The 25,178-nt window shown below is 46.9% G+C and overlaps 1 protein-coding gene across 2 annotated transcripts in view; it reads left to right on the top strand.

Annotated features, from left to right (window-relative positions):
- The window catches only part of GCNT2 (glucosaminyl (N-acetyl) transferase 2 (I blood group)), a 62,798-nt gene extending 39,207 nt beyond the window's left edge, over positions 1-23,591 (top strand). Inside the window, exons 1-3 of one of the 2 annotated variants that reach the window (XM_048508350.1) lie at positions 4,024-5,128; positions 20,846-20,938; positions 23,017-23,591. In XM_048508350.1, coding sequence (XP_048364307.1) covers positions 4,135-5,128; positions 20,846-20,938; positions 23,017-23,207 — 1,278 coding nt within the window. In that variant the 5' untranslated portion in view covers positions 4,024-4,134 and the 3' untranslated portion in view covers positions 23,208-23,591. Of the gene's footprint in view, positions 1-4,023; positions 5,129-20,845; positions 20,939-23,016 lie in introns of those variants that run through there. The other variant, XM_048508351.1, reaches the window with a different exon arrangement.
- Positions 23,592-25,178: the final 1,587 nt, after the last annotated feature.

The following is a 25,178-nucleotide window of genomic DNA, read 5'->3' as shown; positions in this document are numbered from 1 at the left end:
AAGACATTTTGACTAACTAGAGGAGGAGGAGTGCCAAAATTGGGGCCTTCTTACATTTATCCTGGTGGCCACCAAGTGCTTCTAGAAAGTAGGTGGGGCCAGACGGAACTTTAGTCCCACAGGGTTTCTCACTGACCACTGGAAAACTCATTGGCTGTGCAGATTTTTAAAAAATGTTTCAGCCACAGCTGCCACCACAACACAAGAATCTTCACGGAATGACTTCGGGTACATTGTGTTTCGGAACAAAATATTTCTAAACAATATGTTCCTTTTTAAAGGCATTCTGAAGCAGAGCTTCTGCCCGACATTGCAGAGTTGCTGTTAGTATCAGGAGTGACATCACTTCCTGACATTTTGTTGTTAGTTCCAGCTCCTGCGGAAGCCATTTTGTGGTTGCGCCCACCAACCTGTGCAAGAATTCTAAAGGTGCCTACAAGCTTAAAAGACTGGGAATCTCTGATCCAGAGTATCGAAGTAAAAATGAATCAAAATTTTCTTGGTGTTTCCTTTGTTATTTTAGCGCTATATTTTCAGAACCTACTGTGCTCAAAAAGAAGAAGAGTTGGATTTATATCCTTCCTTTCTCTCCTATAGGAGACTCAAAGGGGCTTATAAACTCCTTTCCCTTCTGTCCTCACAACAAACACCTTGTGAGGTAGGTGGGGCTGAGAGAGTTCAGAAGAACTGTGGCTAGCCCAAGGTCACCCAACTAGCATGTGTGGGAGTGTACAGGCTAATCTGAATTCCCCAGATAAGCCTCCACAGTTCAGGTGGCAGAGCGGCGAATCAAACTCGGTTCCTCCAGATTAGAGTACACCTGCTCTTAACCACTACGCCACTGCTGCTCCTCAAAAATGCCCCCCAAAATGCCAAAATGGCTGGTTTGGCCTATTAGTGGGAGCTGTATGAGAATAGTATATTCATGGAGGTTAGGATACACATGTCCCTGCTTCAATACTAGATAGTTCCTGTTCAGGCTAAGAGCAAGGAAATGACCATTGTTTTGTCTTATCTACACTTTGGCATTCATTGGCATGGATATACGGATGATCTTTATGTCAGCTTGTGAAGGTCTCTGATACAGAGAATGTCTGGTCATCCATCTAGTTTAAAACAACCTCTCCACAACTGAAAATCAGACTACTACACCCAGTGGTGGGATTCAAAAAATTTAACAGCCGGTTCCGGTGGTGGGATTCAAATAATTTAACAACTAGTTGTTTACAAGCACCATTTTAACAATCGGTTCTGCTGAAGTGGTGCGAACCTGCTGAATCCCACCACTGACTACACCCCTCATGGAAGTCATTATTTTTCGAGCAATGGAGAATCTTTACAACACCTAGGAAATAATTCAGACCGTTGTTGACCTACAGTTCCTCCTTTCTTTAGGGCTGCACTTGTGTTTGATTTGCCTCCGGAAAAACAGTGCTGAATATTTTCACTTGTGCTGGTCTCAGGAACCAGAATTTCCAGTAGAAACACAGGAAGGACCTCTTTCTGAGCCTGAAGCCTAGCAGGGCAGCCAGACACCTCTGAGCACTGGTAGCATGTTCTTCCCCTTTCACTGAGGCCCCAAAGCTTCATCAATAGAACGCAGGTCACCAGGGTTGAGTTGAACGAGTCACTCAACTCTATGGCCATTCTATGGCTGATTACGCACAGCAAGGTTCTTGCAACTTCAAAGAGAACTGACCAGGGAGTCTTTGTTTCGGGGCATGTTCGGCATTATTACCCACCACCCATTATTACCCACAGTGGGGCAGGCGTTACCGGGACAGAGCGAGGGGGGACTGCGCCCGGGGCACACTTGCGCCCTGCACCCGACACGCCCCCGTTCACCCCCGCCCTGGACCGCCCCAGAATGCCCCTGCCACGCCCCCAGAATGCTCTCGCCACACACCCACAGGGGCACGCACCCGATGCATCGTGCAACCCCCCCTGCCCCCTTGGCGCTACATTACTGGGTGTTACCCATCAGCTGGTTCTCTATTGCACATGCATGCTTTAATTTTTAATATAATATTTAATTTTTATCTTCAATCTTATCAATAGATTGAGATATCAATCTATCAATAGATTGGTATTTTGACAAAAAAAAGTCGAACTATTAAAGAAAGGTCTTGGATATGGCATCTGTACACTTAGCCCGAACACTAATTGTCTTTTATGGCAGGAAATGGCAGGAGTGGGGGGGAGTAATGGCGGTGCACAAACCGCAAAAGGACAACATGAACTGCTGTTTGTTGAGCTCCGTAGGTTTACGATCAATGTGCTGTAAACCCAAAAAGCGTCGACAGCCTTTTCCTAGTGTGATCTGGAATCACTGATTGCTTGTGTATAAAACTATGAGGCTGGAGGCGTCCCAATTTGTTGATTGGGTGTTTGGACTGATTGACTAGTCTTATTATTTTTACATTTTATTAGTATTAGTATGAATTTATCGATCTATCAATATGGTTATTTAATTTTTTGAAATCTAAAGATTTAAAGGTATGTAGGAGCGAGGAGGCCACCAGCATTAGAAATGATACGGCAGGACAGAAAGCAGCCGACAAGAAGCAGGAAATAGTCAGCAACAGAGTGGAGGGTGAGGGGGAAGCATGCAAAGCAGCAAGGGGGTGGGGGTAACACTAGTCAAGTTGGCTGCGGGCGGAGGGAGGAAGTCTGGAGCAGAGTTGTGTCCACTCTGGCAGCAAAGCAAAAGTGAAGCCTTTGACCAAACCCCAGTGCCAATCTCGTTCCTCTGTCTATTCTGGCAAGATTTCAAAAAGACCTAAACCTATAGGCTGTATTAATATATCTTCATTTTTCTATTTGCACTCCAGTGTGATACAAACTATGAGCTGCCAGCAACATCCTTCCGCTGCCTACATAGGTTCATCTGTGCACACAAAGTAAAAGGGATATAAATCTGACCCAAAAAAAAAAAAAGACAGCTTCCAAAAACTAGAGGCGGAACATTTAACTGTGCTGCGGAAGCTGAAAGCAACCGTCATGCAACCAAAATACGTCAAAGGGAATTTCCAGAGCGCAGGGCTGAATTAGTATTTGTGGGGAAATTTGATTGTGTCTGAGCAGAAAGGAAATGGTTAAGAGCAGGTGGACCCGAATCAGGAAAAACGGGTTTGATTCCCCTCTCCTCCACATGTGCAGCGGACTCTGATCTGGAGAGCCAGGTTTGATTCCCCACTCCAATACCAGAAGCCTGCTGGGTGGCCTTGGGCCAGTCACAGCTCTCTCAGAACTCTCTCAGCCCTACCTACCTCATAAGGTGTCTGCTGTGGGGAGGGGAAGGTAGACTCCTCCAAGGTAGAGAAAAGTGGGGTACACATCCAAACTTTGCTTCTCATTCTCACTCCCTGCAAGCGTTCAATTGGAACAGCAAAGTTAGAAAGCTTGTCTTGCCAGGTAGGATTGCTACTACCATGAAAGACAACTGTGTGCATCTTGTATAATTTGGAACTTTGCTCTGCCTGTTTTTCCAGGGTGAGAAATGCTACGGGTTCCACGTTCTAGCCACATAATGCATAATCTAACATGCAGCCCCGTAATAATGAATGATGCCCACTGAAAAGAACTCAAGATGGGAGGGGGGAAAATGAGAAGGGAAATCACAGCACGTTCCAATTTCCATGCTGCAAAAATAAAATGAAAGCCCGCCTGATAGAGACCAGTCCTTGCTCCTTGCATGTCCTTGTGGCTCGTCCTCTTGACGGCTATCCCATGCATGCCTTTGTGGTTCCAGCCCGTGCAACCCAATGCTTCCATTCTTTGCAGCCCATCCTCTGTCCCTTCACGGGCCACCTCTCCATGCCACAAACCGCCACAGGCACTTCGGGGGGCGCCTTCAGCCATCGGTTGTGCGCGCAGGGTCCTGCCCGGCCCAAGATGAAGGGAGGGTGGACCCACCGGCCAATGGCAGCGCGGGGAGCCGGCGGCGGCGGCTTTCATATGCAAATGAGAGTGCCCAGAAGGGCGGGGCTGAGCCGCGGAATTTAGGCAGCGGGACGCCGGGCTTGGGGTCACTCGCGCGGAGGGGCGGTTAGGGGGTGCGCGCGCAAAGCAGCCCGCGGCGCGCGAGGCGGTCCCTGGGGTCCGCGAGCGATGCTGCCGCGGGCGGCCGGCTGAATGACTCGCGCCGAGGGCTGCGGGGGGAGCGGGCCTGCCGTGAAAAACCCGGCGCTCGCGAGGGCGATGCTGCGCCCCAAGCCGCCCCACCTGCTGGCCGTGGCTCTCCTGGGGGGGCTGGGCACGCTGCTGGTCCTGCGCCAGGGCCTGTTCCCCTTCCCGGCCCCGAGGGTGCCCAGGTCCCCGGAGGGCCATCACCTGGCCCAGGTGTGCGAGGCTTTGACCCAGGAGCGGAAAGTCTTCGTGTGGGACAACCACCTGCGGACGTCCCGGAACGGCTCGGCGCCCTGCGGGGACTACGGGACCGCCAGCCACTACCTCCCGCGGGTGCTGTCGGCCGAGGAAGCCGCCTTCCCGCTGGCCTTCAGCATCACGCTCCACAAGGACTTCGCGACTTTCGAGAGGGTCTTCCGCGCCCTCTACGCGCCCCACAACGTGTACTGCGTCCACGTGGACGAGAAGGCGCCGGCCCGCTTCAAGCGAGAGGTGGCCCTGCTGCTGGAGTGCTTCCCCAACGCCTTCGTGGCCTCCAGAGCCGAGCCGGTGGTCTACGCCGGCATCTCCCGGCTCCAGGCTGACCTGCACTGCATGAAGGACCTCCTGAGGTTCTCCAGGCGGTGGAAGTACCTTCTCAACATGTGCGGCCAAGACTTCCCCTTGAGGACCAACAGGGAGATGGTCCGCCACCTGAAAGGCTTCAAGGGGAAGAACATCACCCCCGGCATCCTGCCTCCGAAGCACGCCGTCCACAGGACCAAGTACGTGTTCAAGGAGCACATGACTCGCGGCTCTTCCCATATGGTCAATACCGAGACCTTGAAGACACCTCCGCCCCACAACCTGACCATCTACTTTGGCTCCGCTTACGTGGCCCTCACCCGACCCTTCGTGGAGTTCCTCTTCCAAGACCAGCGGGCCCTGGATTTGCTGGAGTGGTCCAAAGACACCTACAGCCCCGATGAGCATTTCTGGGTGACGCTCAATAGGATACCAGGTATTCATTTATTGATCGATGCGTGTCTTTATCCCGCCTGACACCCAAAAGTCTCAGGGTGGGTTACGACATAAGGCTCATAAAAATCACAAAATCCGATGCGACCTAAAAACAATGCCACATGTAACAATAAAGCCAGTTTAAAGTTCATAAAACCTATTAAAAACTAGAAAAATACGTGATATTGCCAAAATACTTGAAAATGCATGATATTACCTAAAGGGGGAAACTATCTGTTCAGCCAAAGGCCAGGAAAAATAGATGCACCTTTACTAATTTTCTAAATGCATAAAGAAGTTGCTTAATGCGCCTCAAGGGGAAGCTTGTTCTACAATCTCTGGGCCACCACCAAAGAAGGTCTGTAGTGGCATCCAAATTCTATAGTCAGGATTACAGTTCTGATATCCTGGTCTCGACTGAGTCACAAGCTGAATCAGGTTGCACATTTTTTCCGCCTTTGTGCCTCTCCCGTTCTATTTCCCACCCTTTCATAGTAATAAATCACAGTACGGACAGTGCAGGAAATAGCTGCCGGGACAACTACGAAAAGGTTGCAGGTTGATTTTCTGTTACGATGAATCGATGTTTTCCTTCCACCTCCACGAATTCTCAATTATGTCATTATGAACTAATAAATAAACCAGATTTAGCTTGAAATCAACCCAACTGAGTTTAGTCCTTCACAGAACATTCTAGAGCAGGGCATCAAACGTGAAACATGGGGACCACATTTGGCCCCTTGAGAGAGCTGATCAGGCATGCAAGCCAGCTTTGGGGGGCGGGGGGGCTCAGCTGCCTCATAAGCAGTGGTGGGATTCAAAAATTTTAACAACAGGTTCCAATGGTGGTGGGGCCAATGGGGCGGGTGGAGCGTGACATGGTGGGGGTGTGGCCTGGGCATTCCAGGGGCGGGGCGTTCCAGAGCTGCGTGGGCAGTGCTGCGGCAGGGGTATAAATTTTAAAAAATAAAACATTCCCTTCTCACTGGACACAGTGTGTAACAGACTTCCCTCTGTGATACACCTCTGAAGATGCCAGCCACAGATGCAGGCGAAACGTTAGGAACAAGATCCACCAGACCACGGCCACACAGCCCGGAAAACCCACCACAACCAGTTGAATCCGGCCGTTAAAGCCTTCAACAATACAAGTTAATTTCCACTTTAATAGATAATTTCCACTACATGGGCTTCTGCCTACCAACTCTCTCTCCTAATTTTGTCATCACACCAACCCTATGAGGTAGGTTGTTAGCCTGAGAAACAGCTCCAAGTGGGTATTAAACATGTAAGTCTTTCACAAATCATCCCCAGTGATTTTTTTGCACCAGATCAGCTGAAATATTTTGTAAATTACCTGAAAATAGACTAACTGTCACTTTCTCTCGAGGGATCCATACTACCTTTCCCCACACCCATACCATACAGAATGTACCATATAAAGTTGCCATTTTCTCCTGATGAACTGATCTCTGTGCTTGGAAATCAGTTGCAATTCCAGGAGATCTCCAGCCACCACTTGGAGGTTGGAACAATATATGACTTGTACTCCTTAGTTATCTATGAATTTACTTTAAGAGACACAATATTGTAAAATCACATACGTGTACCTGCATAATTGTTTTAACTAAATGGCTTATGCAACTCCATTTAATAGCATAATATAAAAAACTACTAATTAAAATGTTGCAGGTTCAATTGTCCATGGCTGAATGCATTCTAGCATCTATGAGATTAATTTGTAAACTTCACATTCTTAATCTCTAAGATATATAAATTGCTGCTTGTGTGCTGTTTGTATAATGCAGTTTTAAAGTGCTAAATTTCTTCCCCACTCCACCACCACCCCTTGGCTCCATCCCATTCCCACCCCTTTCGCCAGTTTTCAAGCCCACCCCCCTCCCTCATGAGGCAGAACTTGCCTCTAAATAACTGAAAGTAGGTCATATTTTCTTTTAAAACCTACCTCCACAATTTTCAGACCTATCTCACCACCATTACTGCAGCCATTTTTGTTAAGGGCGGAAGCTATTTGGGGTTTTACTTGGCTATTACTGTAGCCATTTTTGTTAAGGGCAAAAGCTATCTGCTGCAGAAAAGAGACTTAAGTTAGGGATTGTCTGCCAATTCCTTTCTCGCTCTGAAATGAAGGTAAGTGTGTGGGGGGTGGGTGCTGTAGGGGATGGAGGGTGCCATAGGGGGCAGGGGGGCTCTGGGGGGCGATTTTGCATCCCCCACTTGACAAGATTTGTTGTACCCAGGGACAGAGATTGCCCCCTTGTCCCTAGTGGAGTTAATCATTAACAACCAGTTCTCGACCGGTTCTACTGAATAGGTGCGAATAGGCTGCATCCCACCTCTGCTCATAAGCCCTCTCAAGCTGCCCTCTCTCTCCTCCTCCTCTCCCCGCCCCCCCATGCCAATCTGGGCTGAGGAGCCTGCTGGGCTCTCACCAGTCAAGGCATTCCAGTCCCAGCCCGACCAAGTCACGTTTATACTATATCCCGACCTTGAAACAAATGAGTTTGTTATCCCTAATCTAGAGTAATTGTAATAATCATGGCTTAAAAGGACTCTTCCTCTTAAGGAGTGATCACTGCCTTAAAAGAAGGAAACTGTAGGACAGCTTTCATAACAAAGTAAGCGGTGGGGTTACTCCATGGAATCAGCACCGGTTGATTTATCCATTGGTAATCCAATGCTGTGGGTGGGCAATGAGACAAGTTAACTTTGTGGATGTCGCCAAATTGTTTAGGGGAAGGAAAACCCAAGCAGGACCGGACAACTGAATGTGGTTTACAGTGCAGTTGTAAATAGGGTTACGCCAGTCTAAGCCCGTTGAAATAAACGGGCTTAGACCGGAGTACCTTTTCTCAGGATCCTGCTGTTAGAGTAAGTCAAGGTCAAGTGATGGAGTGAAAATCCTGTGTTGTATCTATGCAGAGATTGATCTGGCTGTTACAAAGCAGGAAAGAGATTTAGGGGTGGAGGGCATGGCTGGCTCCCTGACCTGGATAGCCCCATGCTAGCCTGATCTTGTCAGATCTGAGAAGTCAAGCAGGGTTGGCTCTGGTTAGTATTTGGAAGGGCAATTTCCAAGGAGTAATGGGTCCTGATGTGGAGGGGGGCAATGGCAAACCACCTCTGAACCACTGTTGCCTTATGGGAATGCCCTAAGTCTGTGTCTTAATGGCGCTTGCAAAAAAATTGTCTGGCTCAGTGAAAGTGCCATTCAGGGTATATAGCAGTAGAAGAATCACATTTTATAGCAGGGATTTGAACGAGAACAGAATGGCATCCTGGCATCTTAAGGGCAGCCGCATTCAGAGTACTAGGTAAACTGTTGGATGTTTCATCTTTCAGAAATAGTGGTGAAAGGTTAAAAAAGGAACAGCCCAAATGATCACATGAACACATTATCTACAAGGAAATGATCTGCGGACCTTCTTATGTAGAAACAAAAGGTGATTAACTGGAAACATGGTCGATGTTTATGCAAAAATACCTACCATAAAGAGGGTGGAGTGAGAGATTTCTGTTCTATCTCATTTAAACTCCAGTTCACCCAAAGAAAGCGTTTGGCAGTCGCTCCAGCACAGATGAGAAAAAGTACATCAAACAAAATTCAGTCAGCTTGTTCAATTTGGTGTTTGAATATGTGGGAAAACATCGATTTAGATGGCTTACAAGGGGGAGTGGACAAATGTGTATCATTTATTTCAGCAGCTCTTCAATAGGTGACTAACTGCAAACCAAAGTGTGGGCTAAAAGGGCTTTAGAACTGGCGTCACTCCCGCATCTAACGCTGCCATAAGTGGAATCTGCTACGCAGCTGCAGGGCCAGTTATCCAGTATTGGTTTGCTGCACAGCCACACGATGGCTGGGCATCGTCCTAAACCTCTGCACCGGTACTTTTCCAGCACAGAACCCCACACTGTGGTCAATGGGGTCATTCCCAAGGGTGGAACCAACTTTAGTCAGATTCAGGTGGGTTTTTATCATGAGCCAATCCCTGGACACTGACGACTCTGCTGCAGGGCCTGAAGATGTGGTGGAGCCAAAGAGGTGCAGGCAGCAGAGACAGCCCCAAGCCCTTCCTTCCAAGCCAAGGTAGAGCCTGATGCCTTGCAGCTGGGAGAGCCATCAGGAATCTCAGAGGAGCCCAGTAGCGAGCCAGCTGCATGAAGGAGGCAGAGGCCACAATTACAGGATAAAAGAAGTGCTCGCATTGCTGCTAGGTAGGGCAGAAGGTTCTGCAAAATGGAGGCATCTGAGGAGGACTCAGTCCTTTAGGGATCCCAGCCTCAGTAACCAGAATTCCCTGTATAAACCCTGCCTTGGGTTTGGCTCTGTCTGGGTGCACCGAGTGTACTCCGTGGTGTGCCCCACATGCCTGGTCTCCCTCTGACCTCCGACTTTCCTCCTGCCTGCCTGATCTCTTGCCTGTGTCTTGACTTTGGACTGCCTTGACCATGCCTGGGTCTGCTGCCTGCCCTGACTCTAGGTCTCCCAGCCTGGTTGACCACACCTCACATGCTGCCTGCTGTGACTCTAGGTCTCCCAGCCACATTCCTTCTCCTGCCTACCCGCAGCACAGCTTTCAGCCTGGGAACGCCCTCTTTTGATGGCATTCTTGTGCCATCAAAAAAGCCGGTGCAGCCCATTGAGTTGTATGGGGGGGTTGCAGCACAGCTGGGGATTTTTTTGCTGTTTTTGTGCTTGCTGTGCCACCTAAAATCTCTCTGGAAGAGGCAGGGCTGCACCACAGTGGTGCCATCTCTGGCTGCCATGCAGCTAACCCCCCCCCCCCTTTGGATTGGGCTGCCTACTGAACCTCTGTGTTAAAAGACAGTGTACCTCCAATTACATGCCTTCCTGAGCTTCATAGAACAACTGAGTGGCTACCAGTAGAAACCAGAGGGAGAACTGATTTGGTGCTACAAGGATTAAAGTGAAGTTTGTTTATGCTACTTTTTCATGTGAACAAGGAAGAGACAGTCAACTTCTGCTGAAGTTTACACTTCAGATTGTTTAACCTGGAATTGTAAATTTTGATTGACATGCGTAATGGTTTGTGAAGACAATTTTGCAGACTGCTCTTGTGAGCCATTAACACACACACACACACACACACACACACACACACACACACACACCCCGCCCGGCAAAAAAACCCCAAGAGCAGTTGTTCTATCATTGTTTCCTTTAGCAAGGAAAACAAGGGAATCATGCCACATATGCCAACTTCAAGTTGCTAAGAAGGTTTCATTGCCATCTCTTCAGAGTCCTGCTCAAGGGAACTTAAAATTTAAAAAGAACATTAGTGATATAGAAACAACAAGTCATTAAAACAGCATAAAGCTGCCCATAAAACAGACCACAGATCATTTTAAAAAGCCGGAACAATAAAACCCATAGTTAAAAGCCTGAGTCGAAAGATGAATTTTGGCCTGGTTCCTAAAAGACTATTAAGCAGATACCAGGCTGGCTCCAGGGGCAGAGCGTTTCAATTGCAAGGGGCCACCATTAAGAAACACACCAGAGAGAGAGAATGTTACCAGTGAACCCACAGAATTTATTAGACATATATTCTATTGAACCCTAACCCTGTGTGGGTGGGTGTTAGTACTAATTAAATATTTGTTTAGGCCTTTAAGCCCCCTATTAAGCAAGATCAAGCCTTTGCCTGGAAGAATGCAATTGTGTAAACCTTTAAAGAAGTAGGCTTAGAAATAAGGATGCTACTTAAATAACTCCTTCCTTGTCTTTATTTTTTATATATGTACCTTTAGATAGGTTGTAGATTCCTCGATTGATATTGCTTTGCTTGCTACCCATGTGTGTATGTAGTAAAAATGTATTACTGGTGTTATCCGCCCCCCCTTGCCCCCCCAGAGGTAGGATCCAACAGGTTCTCACAGGTTCCCAAGAGTAGGTTACTAATTATTTGTGTGTGCCAAGAGGGGGTTACTAATTGGTGATTTTGCCACGTGATCTTTGCCTTAGTTATGCCCCTCCTCTCAGCAGTAGTGCGCGCAGGGAATCTTGAAGCAGCTCCAGTGCAGGTGGTTCACCCGGCTAAGTGCGTGGTGCCCTCTTGCGCTGCATGCGCAGGCATTCGCTTTCCACACAACAAGGACCGGCGCAGCGGATGCGTCCTTGCCACAGCCCCACCCAGGAATGCCCCACCCCGGAATCCCCCACCACGCCCCCATTGTGCCCCGCCCAGCCGCATTGGCGCTACGCCACAGTTTGAATCCCACCACCATGGGAACCTGTTACTAAAATTTTTGGATCCCACCACTGCCCCCCCCTCCCCAATATATAAGCATGTTGTTATAAGGTTAAGAGAGTCTATAGAGTTACATTAAGTAATAGACAAGAAAAGAAATGTATTAGAAATATTCCTTTTACTTTATTATATTAGTAGAATAAGTTCCATAGGATTATAATATTTAGTTTGGGTAATATTAAGGTCTCCAGGAAGTAAGTTAGAAGATGCAAAGTGAGCCAACACCCTTCAGCAATCAAGAAGATCCATCAACATACACAAAAGACTTGTTCTTACAAGTGATAGGAGGAAGGTGTGCCATGGCCATTGGAGACAGCATCCTATATTTCTTATTGGACAATTTGAACCTTCACTGAAGAGGATCTCAAAACCCATTGGACTGTTGGATTTTCCACTTCTAGGATCTCAAGATTCATTGGCAGCCTTTTCTTCTGGGACTTAATCCCATCAGCAAAAACAAAAGACTGTCTTCCTGCTCTTTGTTTTAGATTGTCTGTATTATGTAGCAGGGGACTGCCCCCTTTCCCTCTGATTGGGTGAAAAACTGTATAAAAGGGGCTGCGTTTCACTCTGTAGAAGGCAGTCTGGCCTGGAAAGAGCTTGAAATCACAATAAAGAACCTCTGCTCTGAAGGCAGCCTGCTCCTGCATCTGCTCACTGCCACCAAAGCTGAAATCACTATCGCTCATTGCCGCCAAAGCTGAAATCACTCTGAAATCACTTTCTAGTTACCCCTGGCAGTGGGTAACAAGAAGGTATAGAATTCTACAGAATTCAGAAGTATCCAGAAAAGGATGCTGTGAGATCTGCAACCCTACAGCAAGACCAAAGATTTGTATTCTCCTAACTCTGATAACTTATTTACCATGTACGTGCTCTAGTTTAACCTTTAGGAAGAAAGTTTCTTTCGTGTAAGAAAACGAGCTTTGCCTCAGATTCCACCCACACACTTAGTATTGTTCATCCACGCTAAGGGCCCGCACACACAGGGGGAGCTAAAGTAATTGGAAGCTCTGCCCTTCATACTTGCTCAGAGGCAACCTCGCCAGGGTACCTCAAGGTGTTGATTCCTTGAGAGGCTGGCTTTTATATCTTGGGGTGGTGGCAATGAAGAGCAAACATGCTTTACATACAGGTGAACATGCAATATGTATGTGAGAACACGCAGACTCAGGGTGGGATTGTGACCGTACTCACCATCCTTTCTTTCAGGGGACGCTTATTTTAAATGAAGGAACTGAATGGTCTACTGGGGACTCAAACTTTTTAAAGGCACCAAACGTTATTTTATAGAAATGAGAAGTTTGTAATCCTAGCTTTCACTTCCTGTGATTGATATGTATGCTTTTGCTCCTGTTAGAGATATGCACCAGCCTTTAGCAAAGAGCTTGTCTAACGAAAAGCAGAACCACCCTCAAATTGAAGCACAGTTTTAACAAATCTGCCACAGCAACAACTTCCACAAAGTTAATGATAGTATCCAAAGTCGAGGCCCGGTTCAGTGTTTGTAGGGAGGAGCCTCACAGGTGTTAGACAGCAGATTGAAGGTATAAATCAGGAGGTGACAGTCCCATTGCTTCTATTCCAGCCTGCCTCTCAGTGGTTGCTTATAACCTGCAACCTCCGGTCATTCTGTCACAGGTGCAAACCATAACAGTATAACAGAGCATCTAACTCGTTGCAATCTCCCTAACCCGGATCATAGAATCATAGAGTATGAAGGGGCCATCTAGTCCAACCCCTGCTGAATGCAGAATTAATCTAGAGCAGGGGGGTCTAACTCTGGCCTTCCAGATGTTCGTGGACTACGATTCCAGGGGTCAAAGGCCAGAGCTAGACACCCTAGTCTACAGTATCCCTGAAGAGCATTGGTCCAGCCGCTGCTTGAAGACTGCCAGTGAGGGGGAGGGAGCTCACCTTCCCCGGCAACTGATTTCCCCGCTATATTACTCTTACCCAGTCATTTCGGTGTCTGGCCTGCACGTTCCTCCTACCCCAGCTTCTCCAATGTTCTGTGGGCTCAGGTGATGATTGAGGGGGTATTACACTGAGATAAGAATTTTGACTATGTTGTTAAGATATGAGTTCCGGCTAGGTGTGATGAGAATGTGCAGACGAGAGAATCGTCTGAGGATTATGTATTTAATTATTGTGATGCCAGTAACATTTATGTGGAGTAAATGAGAGTTTGGTAGGCACCTTGAGTGTCCAGCTAAGATTTTTTTAAGCTATTCAGAATTAATTGACTGCCAGCTGACTGCCAGCTGTCAGGTGCAAGGTGGTTTATGTCTGTGTCTTCTGTGACACCTCCCTTTTGCTTCAATGTGGTGGGCCGCTTTCTGCTGCCAGCCTCAAACCCAAGGACTGCAATAGTGATACACTGGCTTTGGGCTGAAGCTCTCCTCCAGAAAGTGTAGGAATCCCTTTCTCTGGCAGAGCACCTGTTGTTAGTTTGGTTCAAGCACTGGGCCTGCTAGAACCACCTCCTCCTCACATGAGGAGGCTTCTTCATCCCCCATCACCTGGGTGCCCCAGGACGGGTAGGAGAAGAAGAGTTTGGATTTATATCCCCTCCCTTCTCTCCTGTAAGGAGACTCAAAGGGTCTTACAATCTCCTTTCCCTTCCCCCCTAACAACAAACACCCTGTGAGGTGGGTGAGGCTGAGAGAGCTCCGAAAAGCTGTGCCAAGCCCAAGGTCACCCAGCTGGCATGTGGAGGAGTGCACAAGCTAATGTGTTTCCCCAGATAAGCCTCAAGCGGCAGAGTGGGGGATCAAACCCAGTTCTCCAGATTAAAGTGCACCTGCTCTTAACCACTACACCACGCAGATACATGAGTTTGCTAGCGTCTGTTACATGAGTTTGCTAGAGCTCATTCCCTGAAGAGGTTAAACAGGCAAGTTAGGGGTGTTCTTAAGAACTAAGAGGGTTGTTGTTGTTTTTGAGAAAGTTAACATTTTCAGAAAGAAGTGCTGATGAATGCAATATGGCTGGTTCCAAACTAATTCCACACAGAGAGAGCCACCACTCCGCTGACATCCTGTCTTTGTGCAGCATGAAGTGTGTGTCAGCAGAAAGGTGGCCTCCCCATCGGCTTCTCTTTCTGCTCCAAAGCAGGGAAGGACATCGTTTTGAATTTGGATATTGCTTGTGGTAGGAAACCACCTGTCCAAAATAGCATGTGACACAGAACAGAGAACAATTTTTTCAACTGGACTGTGTGCCCAGTGCTGCTTTAACCAGCAGTTTGACAGACTTGTGACCCCAAATTCAGAATGTTTTTACTGCAGCTTGCAGAAGCTGCAGCAAAATCTGGGAAGACCACATGTGATTTTGTCCCTCTCCGAGGCTTGGGACAAAATATTTCCCTTTCTTGGGAGAGCTGATTGCCGTAAGCCTCCGAAGCATTGATGAGGTGGGGCGTTTATCCGGATGCTGAACAGCTCTGCAGTTTATTATTGACCCCTGTATTATGGTCTAGAGTTGACTTATGTTCATATGACTGTATATGAAAGATTCATTGATGTATTCTTATGATACAGTTAGGTTGTCTGGAAGCAGTTTGGTAAACAGTACAAGACTATGATGAGATACGGATTCTGTGTACTTCGTTACAACATTGAGACACTTTGTGTTTTTATTAGGGTTTTGAAGATAGATTTTTTTTGTACCACAAGACACTTTCAGTGTAGTTGTGCTTTATTTGCTTTTCTTCTGGTACCCTGACACACACACATACACCCCTCCCACGAGTGTTTGCTGACAGGCAAATATGGTTTGACAGATCCTTTCAGTTATCTCCTGGGTCATCCTTGATCTTCAATGACTATGACAATAAAATAATAATATTAATTATATGGTCTGTGCTTGACACCTAGCAAACAAAGGATATCTAAAACCATCACACAGCCTGTCCCCCCCCGCCCGATCTTGTGGATTTGCTTCCTGTTTTCACTCTGTCATCTGACTTCAATGATCAGCGCTGAGCTTCCATTGAAACAAGGGAGATGATAGTGCAGTTACACCTGCCAAACATGCTCATCCTTGAAAGAGTTACTGAAGCGAAATTCGAACACAGCTCCAGAGTCACCTGGGCTGCATCCACACATCATTGGGTATCTGCACTAGTGTCGCACTATAGCAGTCATTTGCACCTGGCTTTTCCTCTATGAGGAAGACAGAATCCTAGAAGTGAATGGTTTCTATGATGTATTCTGGCAGGGCAATATCCAGAAGAGGTGTGGATGTACCCCAGCCATGGCTAGATGCTACAGTTTTTAGGGAAAGTGTTGGGGTTTTTAGTCATTCCCCTGATGAGCAATGCGGAAAGGGAATTCCGGCATTCTAGCTAAAGCTTTGACGTATGCTGGCAATGTTTAGTAACTCACCGTAATCCAGATGCCAGCCCTTCCCTTTCCTCCACCTCGGAACCTCCCCGAGGGCATAGCTGAGTCAGGGGCTGTCTAAAGTGAACATACCTGTTGCCAGGGGGCAGGGAATGTTCTCATCTCTCTTTTAAACTACACCCTTTGGGCAACAAAGGAGGCCTCCATATGGGATCTTACAAAAGCCACCCAAGCTGGAAATACCGGTCAGCCTTCTCCTGAGCGGCTTCTTTCCCTCCTTTCCATTGCTATGGGCAATTTCAGAGTGTTTCCAAAGAACTGATACCACCAGTGGGTAAAAAAGTACTCCAGAAAAATGAAACATCCTGATATTTACGTGTTTTTAATTATCTTTATCTTACCTTTTTTTTCCATTCCCGAAAGCTACTGTGGGGAGGAATCATGGCCAGATAGAAGAAAAGTAGTCTTAGTAATGTCTAACCTACCTTACAGGGTTGTTGTAAGGGTAAACTGGAGAAGGGGAGGCTCATCTACACTGCCATCAGTATCTCGGGGAAAGGATGTGGCAAAAATATAGCTAGTAGACCTTTCAGGAAGCATCTTAATTATTTGATTTCAGTTGGATTTCAAGAGATGTCAACCCCATCATCTTGGTCCTGAGTCAGAGTTCTGTCTCAGCCTGGCAATAGCATCCCACTTGTGAGCCATAAAGGTAGGGCCCAGCTCAAAACCTGCCAATTCACGTAAGGCATATAGCTAAAAGTGGCAGAAGAGGAAAACAATTCTGAGGACTTTTTGTTGTTGTTGAAGGAGTGGGGAAACTGCCCCAGAAGCATTCCTTTCCCTCAGCATAGCCAGCTTTTCTCTGGTCAGCCACACACCATCTAAGCCCATACGTGCTCTAAATTCATGAATCTGTGATACCAGCTGTACCACCAAATCGCCAAGTCGGTGAGGAGTTAGGTTTGTTACCCAAACAGGAATGGCTCCCCTTGTGAGCTCATTGCCCGAATAGGTACATACGGGTACTCCCTTCCAGTGATCCTGATGCAGTGTTTCCCAACCCTGACCCTGACCTCACTCTTCATATCTCAGGGTACCCCTGCCGCCACCCTTCACCTTTCCCTCCCATTGCCCCTGCTTGCCACACCCCCACCTTCCCCTCCCAGGGTGAAGGGTAGCACTGGGGATGGGGTGGCTGCTGACCTTGTGGCAGGCCCTGCCCCATGGGCCAGCTCCATGTCCTTGCTGGCGCCGGTGGGAGACACCACAAAAATGAGGGGGGGCGGTAGTGTTGCCGCAGTACCCCTGGTACATGCTCACGGCACCCCAGGGTACCAGGGAACCCTGGTTGAGAATGGCAGTCCTGATGACTTGTGAGCTGTCTTTCTTCCTTACATAAAAATACATGAAACCATTTTTTTAAAATCACTTCTGTAATCAAGTGCAGTTCTAAATAAAACTATCTTCAGCTGGCTCCTACAGATCAAAAACAAGGGGCCAGGGACCCCCCTCCTTGGGGAGGTTGTTCTATAAACACTACTGGGCCCACTACTGAAAAGGCCCTCCAAGATGCCTGTTCTCAGGTATAAAATGCCTTATCATAGATGTAGGACACAATACATCCCGTCGATCCCCTGAAGCTGACCCCGCAATACCAGGGAACCCCCAAAATAATTCAACAGGTAATAAAAGTAAATCAGAAATGCATGCCAGAATACACTATGTTCATTTATGATTAGGTGGCCCAGCTTCTTCTGAACTGTTCAGATTTTTAAGAAACTTGCTGCTGAAGAAAAGTGGATCTAATTGAGCTTGGTGCCAAAAATGTAATTAAACACATGAGACACTCCCCCACCCCCCCACCCCCAGCTTATCAGGGCAGAGAACTGAGTGCCGTCAATGATTTGTCATTTCTATACCATTGTTCAAATGGATAAACTAAATTTTTCTGTCCTTCCAGCCCTGTAAAGTAGACCTTTGTGTTCCTCATTTTGCACAAGAAGCTCCAAGGAATAATCTTTTCTGAGATCACTTTGGACCCGTTCAGATGAACCTAGTAGTTGTGTGAAGGAAGCTTTAATGTGAACCTTGTGACTACCCGGCAGTCTGTACATGTGGGGAGACCTCAGTAAGTGAAATGCTGATCTTGGTGAAAGTCTAGTGTTTCCACGTAGTAGAGTAGACGGACAACTTCTCATACAGCGTCAGCTTTGTTTGGATTTAAAAGAACTGCTGTGCAAACAAGAGACCCTATGGATTCATGCAGCCTTCCGAAAGGGCAATTTGTGAAACCGTAAATCAAGGTTTGCCGTCAAATTTGTGAGGGGCTGTAGCCAGCGGTAGTTGCCTGTGCATCATGCCCCCTGCCCACTGGTATTCCGTTGGTCAGAGAACCTGAGTTTCCTACCTTGATTATTGTAGAAGTATTGCAAATCAAGTTGCCGGATCAGGCAGACTGAACAAGACCCTGCCTTAAGGTTTTTTGCTGAACCCTTTCTCCATCCAAAGAGTCGAAGGCTACAGCCAGCTCAACCAAAGCAGCATACAAGGCGTAGGAGGTTAAGAGCTCGTGTGTCTAATCTGGAGGAACCGGGTTTGATTCCCAGCTCTGCCGCCTGAGGTGTGGAGGCTTGTCTGGGGAATTCGGATTAGCCTGTGCACTCCCACACACGCCAGCTGGGTGACCTTGGGCTAGTCACAGCTTCTCGGAGCTCTCGCAGCCCCACCTACCTCACAGGGTGTTTGTTGTGAGGGGGGAAGGGCAAGGAGATTGTAAGCCCCTTTGAGTCTCCTGCAGGAGAGAAAGGGGGATATAAATCCAAACTACTACTACTACTCCTTTTCTTCTTCTTCTTCTTCTTCTTCTTCTTCTTCTTCTTCTTCTTCTTCTTCTTCATGAGGTCCTTCATTGCCAAAGAGGCCAAAGGACAGAGGGTTTATGCCCTTTCTTAACTCCTAACTGACAGGGATGTAGTACCTTGTTATCATTAGCCCAGACCTCAAGTTTAAGCTTCAGAAATTTGCCTTACAGTTTGGAGGCTACTGGGAAAAGGCTAATTGGTCTATAATTCTCTGGATCAGCCTTCTTATAAATAGGAGCTATGCTGGATGTCCTGCCTGTGTTGTTAATTTGTGTGAAAAGTCTCTCTAGTTGTTGTTTTTCCCCCTGTTTTGCCATGTTTATGGGATTGTATATCTGTGTAAGGGAAGACTGAGGGCTCGTGGCCAATACAGTAAACATTTTGCTTGCATGCAGAGAAAACCTTTGGAAGCTTCTGGGTAGACAGACAGTGTTGCTGCTAATAGCCCATCTTACCAATGCAGTCCACGGAGTTCTTGTCCCCACGTTGTCATCTGGATGCTTCGTGCTTTACTGACACATCTCTACACAGTAAAAATCAAATATGGAAATTTTGTGTGTGTGCAACCTGTCAGCGCTGGCAAGTGTGCTTGTTTCCGTCTGTTAACACTAAGCTGTAGGAAAACGTATCCCATCTGCTTCCGCCAAAGGAAGGAAATATTCTAACTTTGTTGTGGCAAATTGTACTAAAGCCTGTCAGTTGCTGTTGTGTGACTGACCCTCCCCACTCCCTTTCAGGCCAAAACACTGCTTTTTAACATTCAGCACAGCCCCTTTGATAAACTTTTTTTAACCACAGGTTTTCCCGGACTCGCTGCAGAGCTGAGGGGACTGTTTTGGTCCTAGGCTAAGGAGTAAAGGGCACATTTCAATCACTTTGCTGAAGCCAAGCAGGGCTAGATTTGATCAGGATTGCCAGTCGCCTGGAGACAAATGTCATAAGGACATAAGAAGAGCCCTGCTGGATCAGACTAGCATTCCATCTAACTCCGCGCCCTGTCTCACACAGTGGCCAACTAGTCATTCTGGAGGGCCAACAATAGGGCCTAGACTAGAGGCATAGCCCCCCACCCCACCCTGGTTATTGCCTCCTGGCACTGGGATTCAGAGAATGACGGCCAAATGCTCTTTAATAGAGGCTTAACGGGGTGTCAATTACTAGGTGATATTATTTGCCTCTATGGCATGAAAGGCTTCAGCTGCCCATTTCTATATATGAAGCCTCAGTTGAAGGGATGTGACAAGCTATCTCCAGGCCTGTTGGCATCCCTGGTGCCTGAATGGAAATCCACCTGAGACTCTGGTCTATCTCACCTTGAGCTCCCTGGAGAAAAAAAATACAATATAACAGAATGAAATGAATTTCATCAAATGGTCTGTCTATAAAATATTATGTGCATTGCATGTATTAGAATCATAGAGTTGAAAAAGACCCCTAGGGCCATCGTCCAACTCCCCGCCATGCAGGCACACAGAATCAAAGCACTCCTGACAGATGGCCGTCCAGCTATAATTTTGTCTATTCCTTTTCATTAAAATGTCCAAGGGGGCTAACAATAAACATAACAAGGAGAAAGTCTCATGTCAAGAAAAGCTTCACCTGTTTGATTTCATTGTGTTGGGCTGCAGTTAAACACCCAGGAGTAGAGCTAGTTAAAAGAAGGAAGCAACCCCAGTTCTGAGCAGTTCAGAGCATCCTCTTGCATGATTGGTCAGCCGAGATTAAGAGAAAGATTTGCGAGAAAACAATGCCTGGCTTTTGGATGCAAAACTGTTGCTATCGCTGGTGATTCGGGAATTAACTTTTACAACATTTTTTTCTGCCTTCTGCTGATTTCCATGAAATCCAAGGATTGCAGGTGACATCTGTGGTCATGAATAGGGCCTGAGGATCATCTGCTTTGCACCCTGAATGTCCTGGGTTTCATCCCAGCATCTCCAGTTAGAAGGAACAGATAGCAAGTGCTGGGAAACACCTGTACCTGCAACTCTGCAGAGCCTCTGTCCTTTAGAGCAGACAGTAATGGCCTTGGTGGACCAACGGTCTGAATCAATCTAAGCCAGTTTCATGAGTTCACGTGTCTTTGCAAACAAAATCAACAGTGAGATGGTCCACAGGGTGATGGATCCAGTCTTCAGCATCTGACGTGTTCAAGATAAACTCGTGGCTTTCTGAGAAAGGCTGATGTTTGTCTTGTTTTCTTTTCACACAATAGGTGTCCCTGGTTCGATGCCGAATGGTTCATGGGAAGGTGACTTGAGAGCTGTTAAGTGGAGCAATATGGAAAGCACTCACGGAGGGTGTCACGGTAAAGGACATACTTTCATTGTTTCTAACATCCTTTTGTTGTTTCTTGTACTCTGTAGAAGATCCCACGTGCTGAAATCTTATTTTCCTGTTCTATGTTATGGAAATATTTAAAAGATTCCTGAACCTAAAGCTGTGATGGCGAACCTTTTCGAGACCGAGTGTCCAAATTGCAACCGAAAACCCACTTATTCATCGCAAAGTGCCAACACAGCAATTTAACCTGAATACTGAGGTTTCAGTTTAGAAAAAACGATTGCCTCCAAGATGTGCATTACTAGGGAGTAAGCTTGGTGAAGCAACCATGCAATGTTTCGAACGGGTGAATCATGACCCTAGGAGGGTTTACTCAGAAGCAAGCCCCATTGCCAGCAATCAATCTTACTCCTAGGTAAAGGATCATGCTTTAGTTCTTCTCATGAAAATCAGTGGGGTTTAACAGCGCTTAACAGGGTTATCTACCCTGCTTCCCCAAAACTAGGTCTTAGGTTTAATGGTAATAATCTCCCTGAAATAATTACACTATTATCACGCTGGGGGCCTGGCGGGGGAAGGGGGAGGGGTGTGTGGGGGAAGAGGAAGTAAAACTTTCACTTTCCAAAACACAATAAACCCCTCACCACAAAATAGAAGTGAAAAGGCAGTAAAGGAAGGCAATCCTAAGCAAGAATGCTTTGGAATGGGTGGGATAACTTCAGGAAAGTTAAATTGGTGGAGCAGCCACCTGATCTGCGGTTTTTCCTTCACATGTCATCACAGCACTTGACTTCCCACAAAAAGGCAACAGGAACAGCAAAATAAAAGCAGTTCTAGCAAAGACTTTGGTGTGCTTTTAAAAAAATCCTAAATGCATCTTGGCTCCTCCAGTCTAGGCTTGATCTGCCCAGGCGATTGGCAAAAAACTTGGGTCTGAGCATTTCCCGGCACACATTTTGTTTGTTCAACCCCTTGAGCAGCAGTAGCCAGCCTGCTCTAACCTCCAGCAAGTCCTGAACGTACCACTCTGCGCCTCCGTAGCATCTCCTCTGCCTCTGCCCCCCCCTTGGGCAGCAGCCACCCGGAGCACAGGCACCAGACCCACCAGCTGAGTCCTCCCTGCTTGCCATGGTGTGTGCACGTCATGCCCAGCAGCCCAGACCAGCCTAGACGGGTGTGTGCGGTGGTGATCCCCCCCCCACATGACGAACTCTGTGCGTGCGTGCCCACAGAGAGGGCTCTGAGTGCCACCTCTGGCACGCATGCCATAGGTTTTCCACCACTGGCCTAAAGTATCCTGGCCCAAAAGCTATTGGCCCATATCTTTACCTGGCATTTTACACTCCTGAGGAGTCAGCCAGATGCTAACATTAAAGATAAAATTTTATTTAATTTTCAGTCTTTTCAACCATAGGTTGGTTGGATTATAGATAAAATGAAAACGAGGTAATACAATAAAACAATAAATAGTAAAATCATTTTAAAATGTGCAAAAAAATCTGGCCGTAGCCTGCTCAGATTGCTGGAAAATAACCATTTCAAAATAATGTAATCACTCCCGCACAAGACAGCAGAGTTAATAAGAGATCCCAATATACCATGCCTAGTTTCTGTCAATAGAGGACAGTGTAACAGTCCATGTGAGATGATCTCAAGAGTTCCAGTCCACAGTTTCTTTCAGTCCATCCCTTTAAGCCTTCCTGTGAGACGTTAACATCTTTCTGTGCAGTCTGTTGCTAAAAGAGGAATTGTTCTCCTCTTGCTCCACCATTCCTGTCTGAAAGTATATTTGAAGTATTTGTGCAATTGTGTGTGAGACAGAGCAGGAGCGCAAGATGGAAGCAACAGGACAGAGTATTAAATTTGCTCTGCTTACAAGGATAAATCCGTATGTTCACTGAACTTTTAAGAATCCAAAGAACGATTGAAAAGAGGCCCAATCCTTGCTACATTTCCTTATGAATAAATCTCGCTGAAATCAGTGGGACGTTCTTTTGTGTAAAACGTGCGATAAGATTGGCTGCAAAGGTATCAGAGCAAGATTGCACTTTGTCCCTCTTTGTGCCAGATACTGTTTTTATGAGACATTTTATGCCTTCACAGGTCATTATGTCAGAAGCATTTGTATTTATGGGACTGGTGACCTGAAGTGGCTGCTGAACTCCACAAGCCTGTTTGCTAACAAATTTGAACTGGAAACATACCCACCGACTGTGGAGTGTTTGGAACAGATCCTTCGGGAGAGAGCCCTGAATCACAGCGAGGTACCGGTGGAACCAAGTTGGTACTTTTAGCCAAACTGTGGGCCTCCCTTAAAGCAGATGAGCAGAGACAATAAGTCAGAATCAACAGTCTGGAAGAACCATTTTCTCTGTGAAGACTGTGCAGTTTCCGGATGTCTAATACGGGTACATTTTATTTAGCACTGTGAAAGTCCTTGCACTACGGTTGGAATGAAAACTCAAAGCACTCGGATTATAAGTGGAACATTCTTCGGGTTTTTTTTATTCATTAGGTTTTTTTTCAAAACTATTTTGCCGAGGGATTATCACATTTTCTCAAGTAACCATGTTCTGTTGGTCGATTCTTTGGCCTCCATTCAGGATGTTCTTTGTGCAAGACAGTGAGCTCAGATTTCAAGATGGTTGGATTAAAATTTGAAAATTGGAACCAGCCTTTAACTGTGTGACTTCCATTTCCTTCGTCCTGTCTCTTGTCAGGACCGCTATTGAAATGGGCTCGAATCAAGTCCGGCAGCCTTGTGTTCTCTGCTCTGACTGGCAGAGCTAATCCATGAATGTAGCGGCCAGAGATTTTGTTCTTTAAAAACAAACATGGTGGTTAGGTTTCCCACTGTGTCAGGAGACCTCCCAAATTCTGCCCATTGACCTTCCCACCACTTGGGGGGGAAGGGGGAGGGGGAAAATGGGTGGGGGAGAAGAGTTATGTGAATGGCAGTTCCAACGTAAACTTGGAAGTGACATCACCACATTGGTGTGGTGTTCCAAGATCTATATTAAAAGCTCTATGTTAAAACCATAGAGTAGTGTCAATCCCCCCCCCTTCCCTTCCCCTAGAGATGCCAGCCTCCAGGTGGTTCCAGGGATCCCCCAGAATTACAGCTCATCTCCAGACTGCAGAGATCAATTCCCTTGGAAAAAATTGACACTTTGGAGAGTGGCCTCTATGGCCTTTGACCCTACTGAAGTTTCTGCCCTCCCCAAGCTTCATCCACAAACCTCCATGAGTTTCCCAAACTGGATCTGGCAACCCTACCTCCTACATCCCCCGCTAGTGGCCAAGGGAGACCTGGCAACCCTCCTGCTCTGCCCTGGCATATCCAGTGGGGTGGGGGGGAGTGCTTATTCACAGGTACCCCTGCCTGCATGCCAGCCTAAAGGGTGATGCTGACATTGCAGAGATGCAGAAGCAATAGCCAGGTCTACCTACAAGAAATTTCCAGGAATTTCCCCCCCTGTTCTCATGCTTTCAGCTTGCTTGCCATATCAGCACATTTTCAGCTCCACAGCCAAGGAAGAATGTGTCCTCAACATGACACAGTATCCCTGCTGAATGGAGAACTCGTTTCCAGGCACACGAGGACCCCAGACGACATTGCCTCCCCTGATTATCTTAACCCAGATACTCCCTTCTGTAACTAACTTCTTCTGACCACCTTACAATGCACTCTATTGTTTCTCAAACAGTCCATCCAGACACTTCCCAGAGGTTGTCTTACCACCCCCAGAGATAATCCCCCTTCCAACCCTATAAATATACTATCTTCCAAAGGGCTAATCACCCAGTGCCTTTGACATCTTTCCTTCTTTGTCGGTGTGTCCGACGCATTGCCCCTGGAACCAAAAGCTGGCTGTTTGGCTCCGAACCCTGAATCTTCTTCACGTCGCGATCAGGTCGTATTACCCATATATCCCATACCCCTTTCTAGTCCAAATCTATTTTCCAACCTATCTATATCTTAGGAACTCTTGTGTGTGCATATTTGCTGCATTGAACCAAGTGATTGTAAACCCCTTATCCCTACAATAAAGATTGTCAAATCTGCATTATATCCTCCCCTGTGGATTTTCTTCCGAGAGCTGATCTTCGTATACACTGGTACTAAAGATTCCTTACCCAGCCTCTCGCAACATTAACAAGCAGTCTGCTCTAAGCTAATATTCCCCACTATATTGAGAGACTGGGTCTCCACTTTGGATAACACTTGTCAGGATGGCACCTGACATCAAACAGGACTTTGATTT

The sequence above is a fragment of the Sphaerodactylus townsendi genome, linkage group LG09, assembly GCF_021028975.2.
Source record: "Sphaerodactylus townsendi isolate TG3544 linkage group LG09, MPM_Stown_v2.3, whole genome shotgun sequence".
Lineage (NCBI taxonomy): Eukaryota > Metazoa > Chordata > Lepidosauria > Squamata > Sphaerodactylidae > Sphaerodactylus > Sphaerodactylus townsendi.
The sequence above is the reverse complement of the archived record's forward strand: the minus strand, read 5'-3'. Positions and strand labels throughout refer to the sequence as shown.